The 13035-nt window shown below is 51.3% G+C and overlaps 1 protein-coding gene across 1 annotated transcript; it reads left to right on the top strand.

The window, feature by feature from the left end:
- The first annotated feature begins 972 nt into the window (after positions 1–972).
- On the top strand, positions 973–10933 carry NCR2 (natural cytotoxicity triggering receptor 2). Its single transcript, XM_045500856.1, has 6 exons — positions 973–1295; positions 1442–1783; positions 6419–6478; positions 7096–7225; positions 7333–7443; positions 8035–10933. The coding sequence occupies exons 1-6, from the start codon at positions 1205–1207 to the stop codon at positions 8162–8164; spliced, it is 864 nt and encodes a 287-aa protein (XP_045356812.1). The 5' UTR covers positions 973–1204; the 3' UTR covers positions 8165–10933.
- Positions 10934–13035: the final 2102 nt, after the last annotated feature.

The raw sequence follows: 13035 nt of genomic DNA on the forward strand, positions 1-13035 counted from the left end.
CGAGAGTGCATGGAAGGGGCAAAAAGGAAGGGAGAGAGAACCCTCTCTCTCAGCACAGACCCTGAGGCAGGGGCTCAGACTCACGAACCGTGAGATCGTGACCTGAGCCGAAATCAAGAGTCCGACGCTTAATCGACTAAGCCACCCCGGCGCCCCGCGTCATTTTTTTTTTTTTAATTTTTTTTTTCAACGTTTATTTATTTTTGGGACAGAGAGAGACAGAGCATGAACAGGGGAGGGGCAGAGAGAGAGGGAGACACAGAATCGGAAACAGGCTCCAGGCTCTGAGCCATCAGCCCAGAGCCCGACGCGGGGCTCGAACTCACAGACCGCGAGATCGTGACCTGGCTGAAGTCGGACGCTTAACCGACTGCACCACCCAGGCGCCCCCCCGCGTCATTTTTTAAAAGTCGTTCCCTAAAGATGCTGGAGCCCTGCATCTATCTACGCATCAATGACACAAACAGCGCTCTAGTGCCCACAGGCAGGAGTCGAGGATTTACAGGAGACTGGTGGTCCAGGCTCCTGTGTTCCATCCCCCATTGACCCGTCCCTCCACCCAGCCGGGCTCTCTTTGCCCCCAGCTCCACTCTCCCTTCCTTTGCCAGGGACTCTCCCTATACTTGCTTACCCCTCCCCTCTCCCCTCCAGCACCCACAAAGCCTCCCAGGGAGGAAACACGTCAGTGACCCACCAGGCAGGACCGGGCTTGAAGTTTCTGACGACCCCCAGGGCCAGTGGGGTTTAGTGGAGTCTTGCACAGATCTCCAAGTGCCCCTGAGCTGGTCACCCACCTTCAGCGTGGCTCGCCCTGAAGAGAGGGGCAAGGCCAGGGTCCTGCAAAGAAGAGGCACTGCACAGAGGGAGGAGAGTGGACAGCCCGTGACCACAGCTTCCTCCTGGCTGTCCCAGCTCCTCCCCCAAAGGGCAGGCCCTGAGGGGGAAGGGGCAGCGGGGCACAGAGGAGAGAAGCAGCCTCTATGGACACCCAGGAGGTGTGCGCCACGCAGGGCTGTTCCCTCCTGGTCCGGATTTACAACTGCCACCGTTGGTCTCCGCTTGCCTCTGCCGGCCGGGTCGGCGCTCCCCGGCTCTCCCACTCCCCAAGCTGCCCTTGGCCTTTCTCATTTTATCTATCTCGGAGGTGCTGGGAAAGCTGAGGAGAATCAGACCAGCCCCAGGTCCCCTCTCCCCAGCGTCCCCCATGTCCCCTGCCACCAGCACGAGAAGAAACGGCCACATGGTCCAGAGAGCCCCGCTCCCACCCCTGCTGCTCCTGTCACTGTTGATCCCAGGTGAGGAGGAAGGCGAGAGCCTGGGGGGGAGAGGCGAGGGTGGTACAGGGACTACAGGACCGCGGGCTCCGGAGCAAGTGCTCTGTGTCCGGGGCTGCTGGAGGAGCAGTTCCTGGTGTGGCCCTGACCTGCTGCCTCCTCTCCAGGCTCGTGGGCTGTACCAGACGCACAGCCACTTCACCGAGTGGCGGGGCAGACGCTTTCTGTGAGATGCCAGTACCCCCCCAAGGGCTGGCCCTACGAGAGGAAGAGCTGGTGTAAGGAGCTATCGGCGGTCAAGTGCACCAGGTTAGTCACCAGCTCCGGTCCCCGCAGGCTGGCTCAGGCCTCTCGATTCTCAATCTGGGACAACCCTAGCACTGGCCTCTTCATTGTCACCATGACTGGGCTGAAGGAGGAAGATTCAGGACACTACTGGTGTAGAATTTACCATGCTTCCGGCAACTCTGTCTCTAAGTCCATAAGGTTCTATCTGACGGTGTCTCCAGGTAAGCCTCTTCCTAGGGGTCCCCTGGCTCCCTTTGGGTGCCTCCTAGTTTCTTAGTCATGAAGCCAGGCTGCCCCCCCCCCATTCAGATCTCTTGGGAAGGCTGTTGGGAACAGGTGTCCCAGGGACTTGAATGCATGTACACACACACACACACACACACACACACACACCCCTCACTCACTGTCTTGATGATTTACAAGCCTCATCAAAGGTGCCCAAACAGATCATGGGAGCATTCTGACCCTGAGCTCATATGACCTGGCCACAGGGGAGCCCGAGACTGCCTGGCATTCTTAGAGAAGGCACCTGTACCTGGCACATAGTAGGTGCTCAGTAAATGTGTGGCCCTGGCCACAAACCACCCCCCGCCCCACCATATTGGTATCATGTTGGTCTGTCTATTCTTCCTGGCCCAGATCAGGGGTCAGCAAACTCTGGTCTGAAAGCTAAGGATGATTTTTAAATGGTCGGGGGGAAAAAGTCGAAGAAAAATAATATTTTGTGTCGCACAAAAATTACAGGAAATTCAAATGCCAGTGTCCACAAATAAAGGGTTTTTTGGAACACAGCCATGCCCATATGTTTATATATGATTTAAGGCCATTTTCATGCTACAGGAGCAGCTGTTCCAACAGAGACCATATGGCCCACAAGCCTAAAGTAGTTACTCTCTGGCCCTTTACAAACAAGTTGGCCAACATGAGTCTGAATCAGAGCTTCTCAAAGCATCTGTGGTTGCAACGAACTGAATGTTTGTGGCCTCCACAAAGTCATGGGTTGAAATCCTAACCTACCATGTGATGGTATTTGGAGGTGGGGCCTCTGGGAGGTGATGAGGTCATGAGGGTGGGGCCCCTAGGAGTGGAATTAGTGCCCTTACCAAAGAGATCTCCAGCAAGCTCTCTCCTCCTCTTTCTGCCATGTAAAATGATAGCCTGCAGAGGGAACTCTCCCGAACCCCACCACACTGGTACCCTGACCTCAAACTCCCAGCTTCCAGGGTAAGAAATAAAATTCTGTTGTTTCCAAACCACCCAGGCTGTGACACTTTGTTATGGCAGCCCAAGCAGACTAAGACAGTGGTGGAGGACCTTTTCAAAACGTCTCCAATCCATCAATGACTATCTTCTGGTAAAACACAATAGAAATGAATTACTAGAAAAATTAAATGAGAGAAAAACACACACATACAAAGCACAAGCCCAAAATGCTGATTTGATTTTACAGACATAAAATTACTTTTCAACAAAGACAATCAGAACAAACATAAGGGGGAAAAAAGTTCAGTTATAAAAACGGTTCCCATTGATTATTGAAAGTATGCATGTGGGTGATGGATGTTGTTGTTAACATTAGAGCTGAAATCCAACAAGGAATTCTAAATCAATTCCTACAAGCTCAGTATTTTTATTTTTAATTTTTACAAAAGGAAGCGAGCGATGCTATATTTTCAAAATGCATCCTCGATCCTTCATCAGGGGCTAGTTCCAAAATTTTATTTTATAGAGTTCTGTTTACATTTGAAATACCTTTTGATGAAAAAATGGTCTCTGGTTCTATGAATTTCCTATCATGTATCTTCTTTGGACAGATAATAAAATGCAAAACATTCCATCAAACTATCCAGGTTTCTCTACAAGCACTTTTGCAGACAAGATCGCCTATTTTGCTGATAATTGTTACTGAATTAAGAACATGTCATGAAAGTTTATAGAAACTATCCTTCTAAGCCTCTAACTTTTGTTTGGCGCTTAGATTTCATTTGCCGTTGAAAAATATGTTGCGTCCTTCCCTGGCATGGAATAGCCTCAAAGCTGTGATATAACCAAGCCTGACCATGTGATTCCCATCTTTAAAAAGTTAGTACTGACCTGGTTTCTATCTTGCCAAGATAGTAGGAGTCCTTTTCGTAGCTCAAACATTCTCAACAGAACTGTCACCCTCAGTAATGAATCACTGCAGCCTGGCATACAATAACAACTCTGAGGGGCTTCCGCATGATCACATAATAAAGAGAACGATTTCAAATTCAACGCGTTCATCTTTATGTAATTCACGATTTTTCCCACTTTGGTAGGCACGCGTGCAGCTCAGCTGATATTTTCTCAGAGCAAGAATTTGAAGGAGGCGGTGCACTGGCTTACACTCTGGTGCAAGGCTCCTTCATCTGAAGGACTGCTCCCGCGTGTTTTCCTGTCACATAGCAGCTATCAGAACATACTCGGATGCGAAACTGGAGCCCCAAACCACTGGTCGATAATAAAATCCTCCATAGTTCTATTCAGCTCAGGGCTAGTTGTGTTTTTGACAATGAAACGAAATGATACAGAGGAATGCCTTCCTCTCATCATGTTCAAATTGCACGTCGTCTAAAAAGAATAACTATGTTTGCGATGTGCGTGCATTTTGCTCAAGTTGCCGTGAAAAACACCTTGCTAACTTTATTTGTCCCAGGAGTTGGTCTTCCTCCTCATTAGCCAATTCCTGAGTATGTTGAGCTAATGTGTCAATAAAGTGATATTTAATTTCCCTTCTTTGCCACAGACTAGCTCAACAAGGCAGAGCAGACACCTCTGTTACAGTCTTTCCATAATGTTTTGACACCTGTAGGTAGACATTTTGTCTTAGCAACACAAAGCGTTACTTTACAAGAAGCCCACAGAACTCTAGAGTCACTAGGTGAAATACTGACTGCTTTGAAGAAAGTTGTCATTCAGGACTCTTTTAAAAACAAATAGCTCATTTTGAACTTGTGGTTTAATGTTTTGTAAATGTCACTTGCTTTCATGATGTACTTGTTCCTTAGCCTCTTCACTGAACCTCAACAATGAACTCAGTGGGTTTGAGTGCCTCACCATTTATTAGAACTACAAACCTCATGCTATTTATGAGTGCCATAGTTTCCTGTTGCTGTCATCACAAATTTCCACAAATGTAGTGGCTTAAAACCACACGAATTTATGACTTCACGGTTCTATAGATCAAGAGTCCGGCATGGGTCTCACTGGGCTAAAATCAAGGTATCAGCGGCAGGCTGTATTCCTTTCTGGAGGCTCTTAGAATCTACTTCTTACGCATTCAGGTCTTGGACAGAATTCAGTTCCTTGTAGCTATAAGACCAGAGTCCCGTTTTCTCACAGGCTGCATAACTGAGAGCTTTCCCAGCTTCTAGCCGCTTCCACACATTCCTTGGCTTGTGGCCCCCTTCCTCTGTCTTTAAAGCCAGAAGCCGTTTTCAAGCTGCACTGCTCTCTGACTACAGCTGGGAAACATTCTCTGCTCTTAAATACTAATCATTAGCTCAGGTTCGCCCAGAATATCTCTCCCCTTCAAGGTCCTTAACCTTAATCACATCTGCAAATCCCCTCTGGCCATGTGGGGTGACACTCACGGGCTCCTGAGATTAGGAAGTGGACAGGGTTCTGCTTTACCATAGCGAAGGATTCCATGTTCAGACATAACCAATGCAAACCCTTTGGAATGATCTCAGAAGGAAAAGTATCTTTGGAATTAATTCTGCTATCACCATTTGGTTTATTATTACTGCTACATCCCGAAAAGATGGGGCTTTTCTTGACACAATGCTCAGTGGCTTTGTTTTGCTCTCTGTTAACTTAGTACTAGAATTAACTAATCACTACTCTACATTAGCTAATCATGTTAAACTCTAATTTAAAACAAAAAAATGGATAGGGGCACCTGGGTGGCTCAGTCGGTTGAGCTTCTGACTTCAGCTCAGGTCATGATCTCATGGGTCGTGGGTTCGAGCCCCCCATCGGGCTCTCCAGCCCGCCAGAATGGATCCCACTTTGGATCCTCTGTCTCTCTCTCTCTCTGCCCCTCCCCTGATTGTGCTCTCCCCAAAATAAGTAAATATTTTTAAAAATAAATTCATAACGGATAGATTGAAAATGTCAATGATTATAAAAATTTATAAAAATAACTTTTTCAGGTCTTGATACACTTTTGGGTTATAGTCGAGCAACGAGCCTTCAGGGATCACGGTCCCGCTCTGCTGCTGTCATGCAGCCTGCCCCATGTGTTACTCTCCGTGACAGTTTGCCAGTACCTCAACTGATTGACATCCTGTTCCACCAGACCGGTTTACTAATCACATGCTTGGACCTTGAGGCAATGTCAGATTGATAAATTCCAAGATCCTTACTCCTGATTTCTATATTTACCTTGTGCAGGCAGGTTATAAATAATTTGTGGACCAGCATCCACCCACAGATCACACGCTGTAGCTCAGGACTAGAATTTTCCCTGAGTGTCATGAGAACCTCTTCTAGGTTGGGCACACGGGTTGCTCCCAGTAGTCACTCTGGGCAGCCTCAGAGAGAGTGCCCTTGTGCGACAGGGTCATGGCCACATGTCCATTGACCTGGGACTCTCTCCAGGGAAGCCCCTGGGCCATGGGATGTCCCAACATCAGGTACCCTCTCCCCCATGCCTCTCCCAGCCCTTCCCTCAGCTGTTCCCTTCATGGATCCTGGGTGGATGGGTATATAGACCTAGCTGAGGACACCGAGAGTCCCCATTTCCTGTCACAGCATTGGGGCTGACAGCACTCGTTTCCCTTCTGGGCCTCACCCATCCCCAGTAGTCATTATTCTCTCTTCATCCTTAATAGCCCCCATCACCTTTCCAGAGATGGCCTCCCACCAGCCTCCATCAAGAGCTCTGAGCACTGGTAGGTCTGGGGTCTTACTGGGAAGGCAGGGCAGTGGAGGTAGGGGACAGGGAGCTCGCAAAGGTTTCAGAATCAAGAGGGGGCCCCATAAAATGTACTTACCCAGATCATTGAGGCAGTGGGGTCTGCGGAGGGACCCAGAGTTCTGCGGCAGAACCAGGAAGGACAGGGGTGGGAAAGCAGTCTGAAAGTTCCCCAGGGAGGAGCCCCTTCCCCCTAATAGCGCCAGAAGTATGAGAATGGGAAGGGATGTCAGAGATGAGAGCCACTTAAAGACAGTGACTGTTTCCCCACTTGGGGAGGCTCGGAGCTAGACAGTGCCCTTCCAAACGTGTAGACATGCTTGGAGAGAAGCCCCGGCCTCCTGACTCCCATTCCAGTGCTCTTTCTGGAGCCAAGAACACCTCCACAGGCACTGAATAGAGCCTAAACCACAGATCTGTCTAGTCTTAAGCCATGGGACTTCATAGCCCAGTCCCGACCCCAGAATTGGTTTTTTCCCAGGCTCTGAGCTTCTGTTCCCAGTTCAGCCCAGGTCCCCATTCCAGCTTTCCTGCCGGCTAGAACAGATGTGCTGTCCCTCCAGCTAACTCAGATTCCTTTTCTTTCTCTGACAGCTTCTGCCTCCACGCAGGCCACCCGGGCTTCCCGTGACCTGATCTCATCACAGAACCAGAGCTGTGTGTCCTCCACTGGAAGAGCCAGAGAGGCCCCCAGGGCTTCCTCTGCCATCACTGCCCCTTCACAGTGAGTTCAAGGGTGGGACCCTCACGCACACGGCCCTGGCTCAGGAGCCCACAGCAGAGAGTTGCCACCCCAACCGGCTCCCCTCCCCTCTGTTTTCTGTTCTCCAGGCAACAAAACTGCACCCTCCACTGTCACCCTGCAGCCCCCGGCGCTCTGGTCTCCGTGCTCTGTGGACTCCTTCTGGCCAAGAGCGTGGTGTTGTCAGCCCTGCTTGTCTGGTGAGTGGGTTTGGGTTGGGCTTGGGAGAGAATGAAGCAGGGAGGGGCTTCCGTCCCTGGACAGATGGTCAGACAGGGAATCAGCCAGTGAACACAGAGGCAAGAAAAATGATCCCCAGCAGGGCTGTCCAAATTAGACCCTCACTGACTGCCTGCTCACCACAGGATCACCTTTGTCTTTCCAAAACTCAGATGCTTTGTCCACATGTTTCCGCCTGTTTTCTCCTCCCCTCTTCTCCTCCTCCTTTCCTTCCCCTACCCCTCTCCCCCTCTGATTCAGTATCGCTGACCTGTCCAACCAGGAAATCCCTCCCACTGCCTGCCCTTCCAGGAATGCCTGCCCAAACCCAGGGCACAGCCCCTTCCCAAGTGGTGACAGAGGGAGGGTATGCACAGGAGGGAGGGTCACGTCCAAGGAGAAGGGGATGCACAAGGCAAAGGTAGGTGGGGCTGAGGGAAAGGTGTGGGGACAGGGACCCATCAGGCAGAGCGCAGGCTTGCTGAAGGGGGGACAGCCTGTGGGGAGAGGGCAATAGGCTCAAAGAGTGGGTTTGAGTCACTTCTTGTATTTCTTCACCCCTCCCATGTTAGGGCCTTAAGGAGTCGACATGCGCAACACAGAGGGAGGTCTCTGATGTACCCAGCTCGGTCCAGACTCCAGGCCTCAGGGCCCAAGAAGGATGGCCAGTATCCCCCAGGCTCCCCGGGGGCGCCTCCCTGACCTCTGAACCCTTCGCTCCTTGCAAAGAAAAGGCGGAAGTCCCCCAGAACTTGATCCAACACCCTTGGCTACACCCCTCACTCCAGTGTTGAGGATTTCTCAGCCTGGCCTCCTCCCAAGGTCCAGGCCCACGGCTTGCTCACACACAGCTGGCATCTGGGCCAGCACCATCCAGGGATGGGAGCCGAAGACCAGTGCAGTGGCTGTCCACCAAACTGGAGCCACCACGGTGGGCCACTCTGACCCCACCATCTTCTCCCCTAGGCCTCCCCCTCATCCTCCTGCTCCCTGCCTCCTCCTCTTCCTCCTGTCCTTCCCCCTCTTCCCCCACCCCTCCTCCTCTCCTTCCCCCTCCTCTCCCTCCTCCTCCTCCTCCTCCTCCTCCTCCTCCTCCTCCTCCCCTTCCCCTCCTGTCTGTGGCCCCACAGCTCAGCCAGGATCCCAGGTCACCCCCAGCATTTCTCTCTCCATCCCTGTTTGCTCAGCCACACTCTGCCAAGACCTCTGTTCTGCTTCTCTCTGTGGCTTCTGCCTCTTCCTCCTCTTCCTCCCCCTTTGCAAATCCCCAGCACCTGGCACCTGCACCCAGGCCACTCTTTCAGTCACCTAACTGGCGTCCTGCCTTTGGTCTCCACCTCTTAGATTGTTCCCCCTTATCCGTCCTTTCTCAACAACACCTCTGTGCATTTCTACTGCACAGGAGGTGGGGGCCTCTGCTCTGCCAAGTTCAACCACCCTAGTCACCATCACCACATCACTATGTACCACACTTACTGTCCTTGCAGCCACCAAGATGGCCACCGGCTCTGGAGAGGAGTCACCCCCCCCCCCCTTGTCCTGCACAAGCTGAGTGGGAGGCTCCACAGTGGAGGCCACCCTGGTCTGACCCGAGGCACTGCCCCTCGTAGGACTGCTGTGTCTCTGACACTTACTATCTCGGTGTCGGACTTCCCAGACTGAGCCTCTAAATTTATCTTTTCTCTCCTGTCCTTCCTCTATTTTTCTTTATTCCTACTTTCTGGAAAAGTTTCTCAAGGTTGCATTCCGGTCCTTCTATTCAAAGGTTTACCGTTTATGCTCTCACACCTTAAAATGTCTAAAGGGTCTATTTGTTCTCCGAATGTTCCTTTACGACATGCGTGTTTGCTTTGGCGACGCCATTTTTTCTCGGGCAGTGTTAAAGTTTTAACTTTTGAGGGTTGTGGCGGTTTATTTTTTTAAGCCTTGTCTGTTTTCTGTTTCCCCCAAATACCTTTTTCTATCTTTCGTTTTCTCCTTTCGTTGACCGCTGTCTTTCCTCAGAACTTTCTGGAAGCCTCTGCTGCTTCTTGGCAGAGCACCGGTATTTAAAAGCTCGGAGGCCCTGTGTGTGTTACAGAGATTTGTGAACTCTACGTTGATTTGGCAAGGGTGTTGTTACGGGCTGTTATGTGCCCTCCTCCATTTATATGTTCAAATCCCAACTCCCAAGGTGATGAGGGAGGAGCCCTCACAAACGGGATTCTGCCCTTACAAAGCTCCTGGCAAAGCTCCCTGGCTCCTTCTACTCTGTGACGACGCGGTGAGGGGACAACCCTATAGGAACCAGGAAGGTCTCACCAGACACACAATCTGCCAGCAACTTGGCCTTGGACTTTCCAGCCTCCAGAACTGTGAGAAATAAGAGCTGCTGACGCCCCTCGGTCCGTGGCATTTTTGTCTCAGCCACTAAGCGGACTAAGACCAGCACCGCTTCGTTTTTTTCTGACGGCTCAGTGTCTCCAAAAAGGTGCTTTGAACCGTCCTCCTGGGGATATAAGCCTGGTTCTAGGCACCAGCTGTGGCAAAGCAGCTTCCGTTTTCACTCACTCGGGCCCCAGGTGGAACACAGTGTCCTTCTCCAAGGTGCCCTGGGAGGGCGTCTCTGTGACAGACCCTCGTCAGAGACTACCCTGTGGGTTCTCTGTCGGGAGAGAGAGAGAGAGAGCGAGGAGGGAGAAAGGATGGGGGCAGCTGACCCACTCACTCTGTCTCATGGGGGGGCAGAGAAGCTAGGAGCCAGACTGCTTCTCAACCCCAGTCCCCAGCTTGTAGTCTGCGTCCTGAGGTCGCCCCGCCTCCGATTCCTAAGGCTTCCTGGGTTTCTAAGGTAAAAAAAAGACTTGCTTCTTATGACTCCCTCCCCCACGTTTCTCTGGTCCATTAAAGTCGTCCAAATGTTGCCCAGCTTTAAGACTTCCATGGAGCTCTCCCTTCATCCTTGAGGATGGATTTATGCAATGCTTGCCCATTTATCACCACTTCCCTCACACAGCTTGCCCATCTCTTCAGCAGGAGCAGAGGGGCCTCAAATTTTCCATCCAATCACCCCTTCCAGCTCCCACCACCCTGGGCAGGAAAGAGCGAGATCCCAGATCTCCACTTGCTCCTGTAAAGACTCCCGGCCTCTTCTGCACCCTCCATCACAGCCAGTGCTGGGACCCCCAGACCTGCGGCTTCATTCCTTCCTTCCCTGCCCACCCTAGTCCCAAAAGCCCGGGGCTCCCTGGTCCGCCCTCATCACCCAGGATGGCATCTCAGTAAGACCTTATGAATTCATCAGATGAGCCCCATTTCCCACTCTTCCCCAAATTCGTGCGTCTTTTTGCTCTGCCCTCTGAAACATGAGCCCTTGTGAGCTCAACCTCTCTGAACATCGCCTTCCTATTTTCAAGGAAATCTGCACCTCCTAGGAGAACACTGCTCTCTCTGTCGTTCTGGTCCACGGTGGCATTTCACTCTCCTTCACCACTAGGCCGGGGCGGGGGAGAGGGGGGTCCTTTTCATTCCTCACTGCCGCTTCCTACCTTTTTATCCTCCCTAAAGCAGCCCCACAATCTGATTTCCTGCCACCGGACTGTACCGTAGACCACGTCCATCAGTGTGGCATCTCTATATAATCGGGAGTCCCCCTCTTCTCACCGGTCTTAACCCCTGGCTCACTGTCACTTCCCATGGCTACTGTCACAATGCTTGGTGAGCTGAGGCCCATTTGGACTCATAGATGATCCTTCCAAATCCCTGGCCACCTGGTTCCTGACCTCCTCTCCTGCAATGATCTCGTCCCCTTCTCTGCCTCAGCCTCCCATTCAGATGGTCAGCAGGAATAGCGGCTCCCCTCCTTGGTCTCAACTCTGAGCACCCACCTGCCAGCCCCCACCTGTCTCTCTAGCTCAAGCCAACCCGATCATGGTGTCTCTTCAACACCACTGGGATCCCTGACCCTCTAGTCCTGCCAGCTCGTCCCTCTCCCTTACCTCACTCGTGCCTTCCTTTCCCTTGGATTCCATGGCCCATACTCACAATCACTCTTTGGCACAGAGTCTCAGTTCCTCTTCCCCCTCTGCTGTCATTGAACTCCCCTGGCACACCTCCAGCCCTGGTTGTATCCAGCTTTCCATTTCTCCATCCTGCAGCTTGTCCTAAGGCTGAATGTGGCCGGAGAAAAGCAACTTATCGTGCTGAAGTGTCTCCCTGTAACCACATGGTCTCCACCCTAGACCTCTATTCCATGCCGTCCTCTGGTCCCTCAAACTCCAGTGCCCACTCTTCACCCTCTGCTGGTGTCCTTGCACCCAAACTCACCAAAAACAATGAGGCCTATTTGGTCCCGCTGCACCTGTCAATCATCCCCCTTCTTTACCCCAGGCTCACTCTCTTCTCCCTGTTCCCAATGCAGGCCAACCTCTCCACATAAGACCCATCCCATCTTCTCTTGTCTACACAAGAAAATCACTCCAGAAGTTCTCTGCCCTCTCACGTGTCACAACAGTCAGAATACAAACGGGCTTAAGGGCGCCTAGGTGGCTCAGTCTGTTAAGCATCCGACTTCAGCTCAGGTCATGACCTATTGGTCTGTGGGTTCAAGCCCCACATGGGGCTCTGTGCTGACAGCTCAGAGCCTGGAGCCTGCTTCTGATTGTGGGCCTCTCTCTCTCTCTCTACCCTGCCCCTGTGGGCACTCTCTCTCTCTCTCTCTCAAAAATAAATAAACATTAAAATTTTTTTAATAAATAAAAATAAATGGACTATGACATATTTAAAAACCCTCTCTTGACCCCATAGCATCTCTACCTACTCCTCCACATTCTATTGCCCTTTACAACCCAACCATAAAAGGAGTGGAAACACTCTCAGCCCCCAATATATCTCTTCTTGTTGTCTCTTGAACCCCTTCCAATCGGGCCCTTGTGCCACTCCCTGCAACATCTTGCCACAGTTTCCAGTGACTTCCACATTGCTAACTCCAGAGGCCAGTCCTCAAAACTCATCATATTGGAAAGATGAACTGTGCTGGATGTGACCCACCACACCCCCTTCTTGAAATGCTTTGTTCCCTTGGTTTCCAACAACCAGCAACAAAATCATGTTGTTTGCCTCCCAACTCATTTGATGCTGTGTAGTCAGTTACCCAAAAACTCGGTAGCATAAGACTACAAATGACATGTTTATGATCTCAAAGACAGCTCTGGGGGGAGTCAGAAATCTGGGAACATCTTAACTGGGTGCTCCTGATTCAGAATCTCACATGCAGTTGCAGTCAGGACATCGGCGAGAACTGGAGTCATAGGAACACTTGACATCTTGGACCACTTCCAAGATGGCTCACCCAATGGGGATGGCTCACCCACACGGTTGTCAAGATGAGGCCTCAGTTTCCCACCATGTGAGCCTTACTTCATGATGTGGGAGATCACAGAGTGACCGATCCAAGAAAGACTGAGGAGGAAGTCATGGTGCCTTTCATAACCTAGTCCCTGAAGTCATACATCATTACTTCTGCCATTCTATTCATTAGAAGCTGGTCACTGGGGCCAGCCCACACTCAAAGGGAGAGAGATTGGACTCCACCT

The sequence above is a fragment of the Leopardus geoffroyi genome, chromosome B2, assembly GCF_018350155.1.
Source record: "Leopardus geoffroyi isolate Oge1 chromosome B2, O.geoffroyi_Oge1_pat1.0, whole genome shotgun sequence".
Lineage (NCBI taxonomy): Eukaryota > Metazoa > Chordata > Mammalia > Carnivora > Felidae > Leopardus > Leopardus geoffroyi.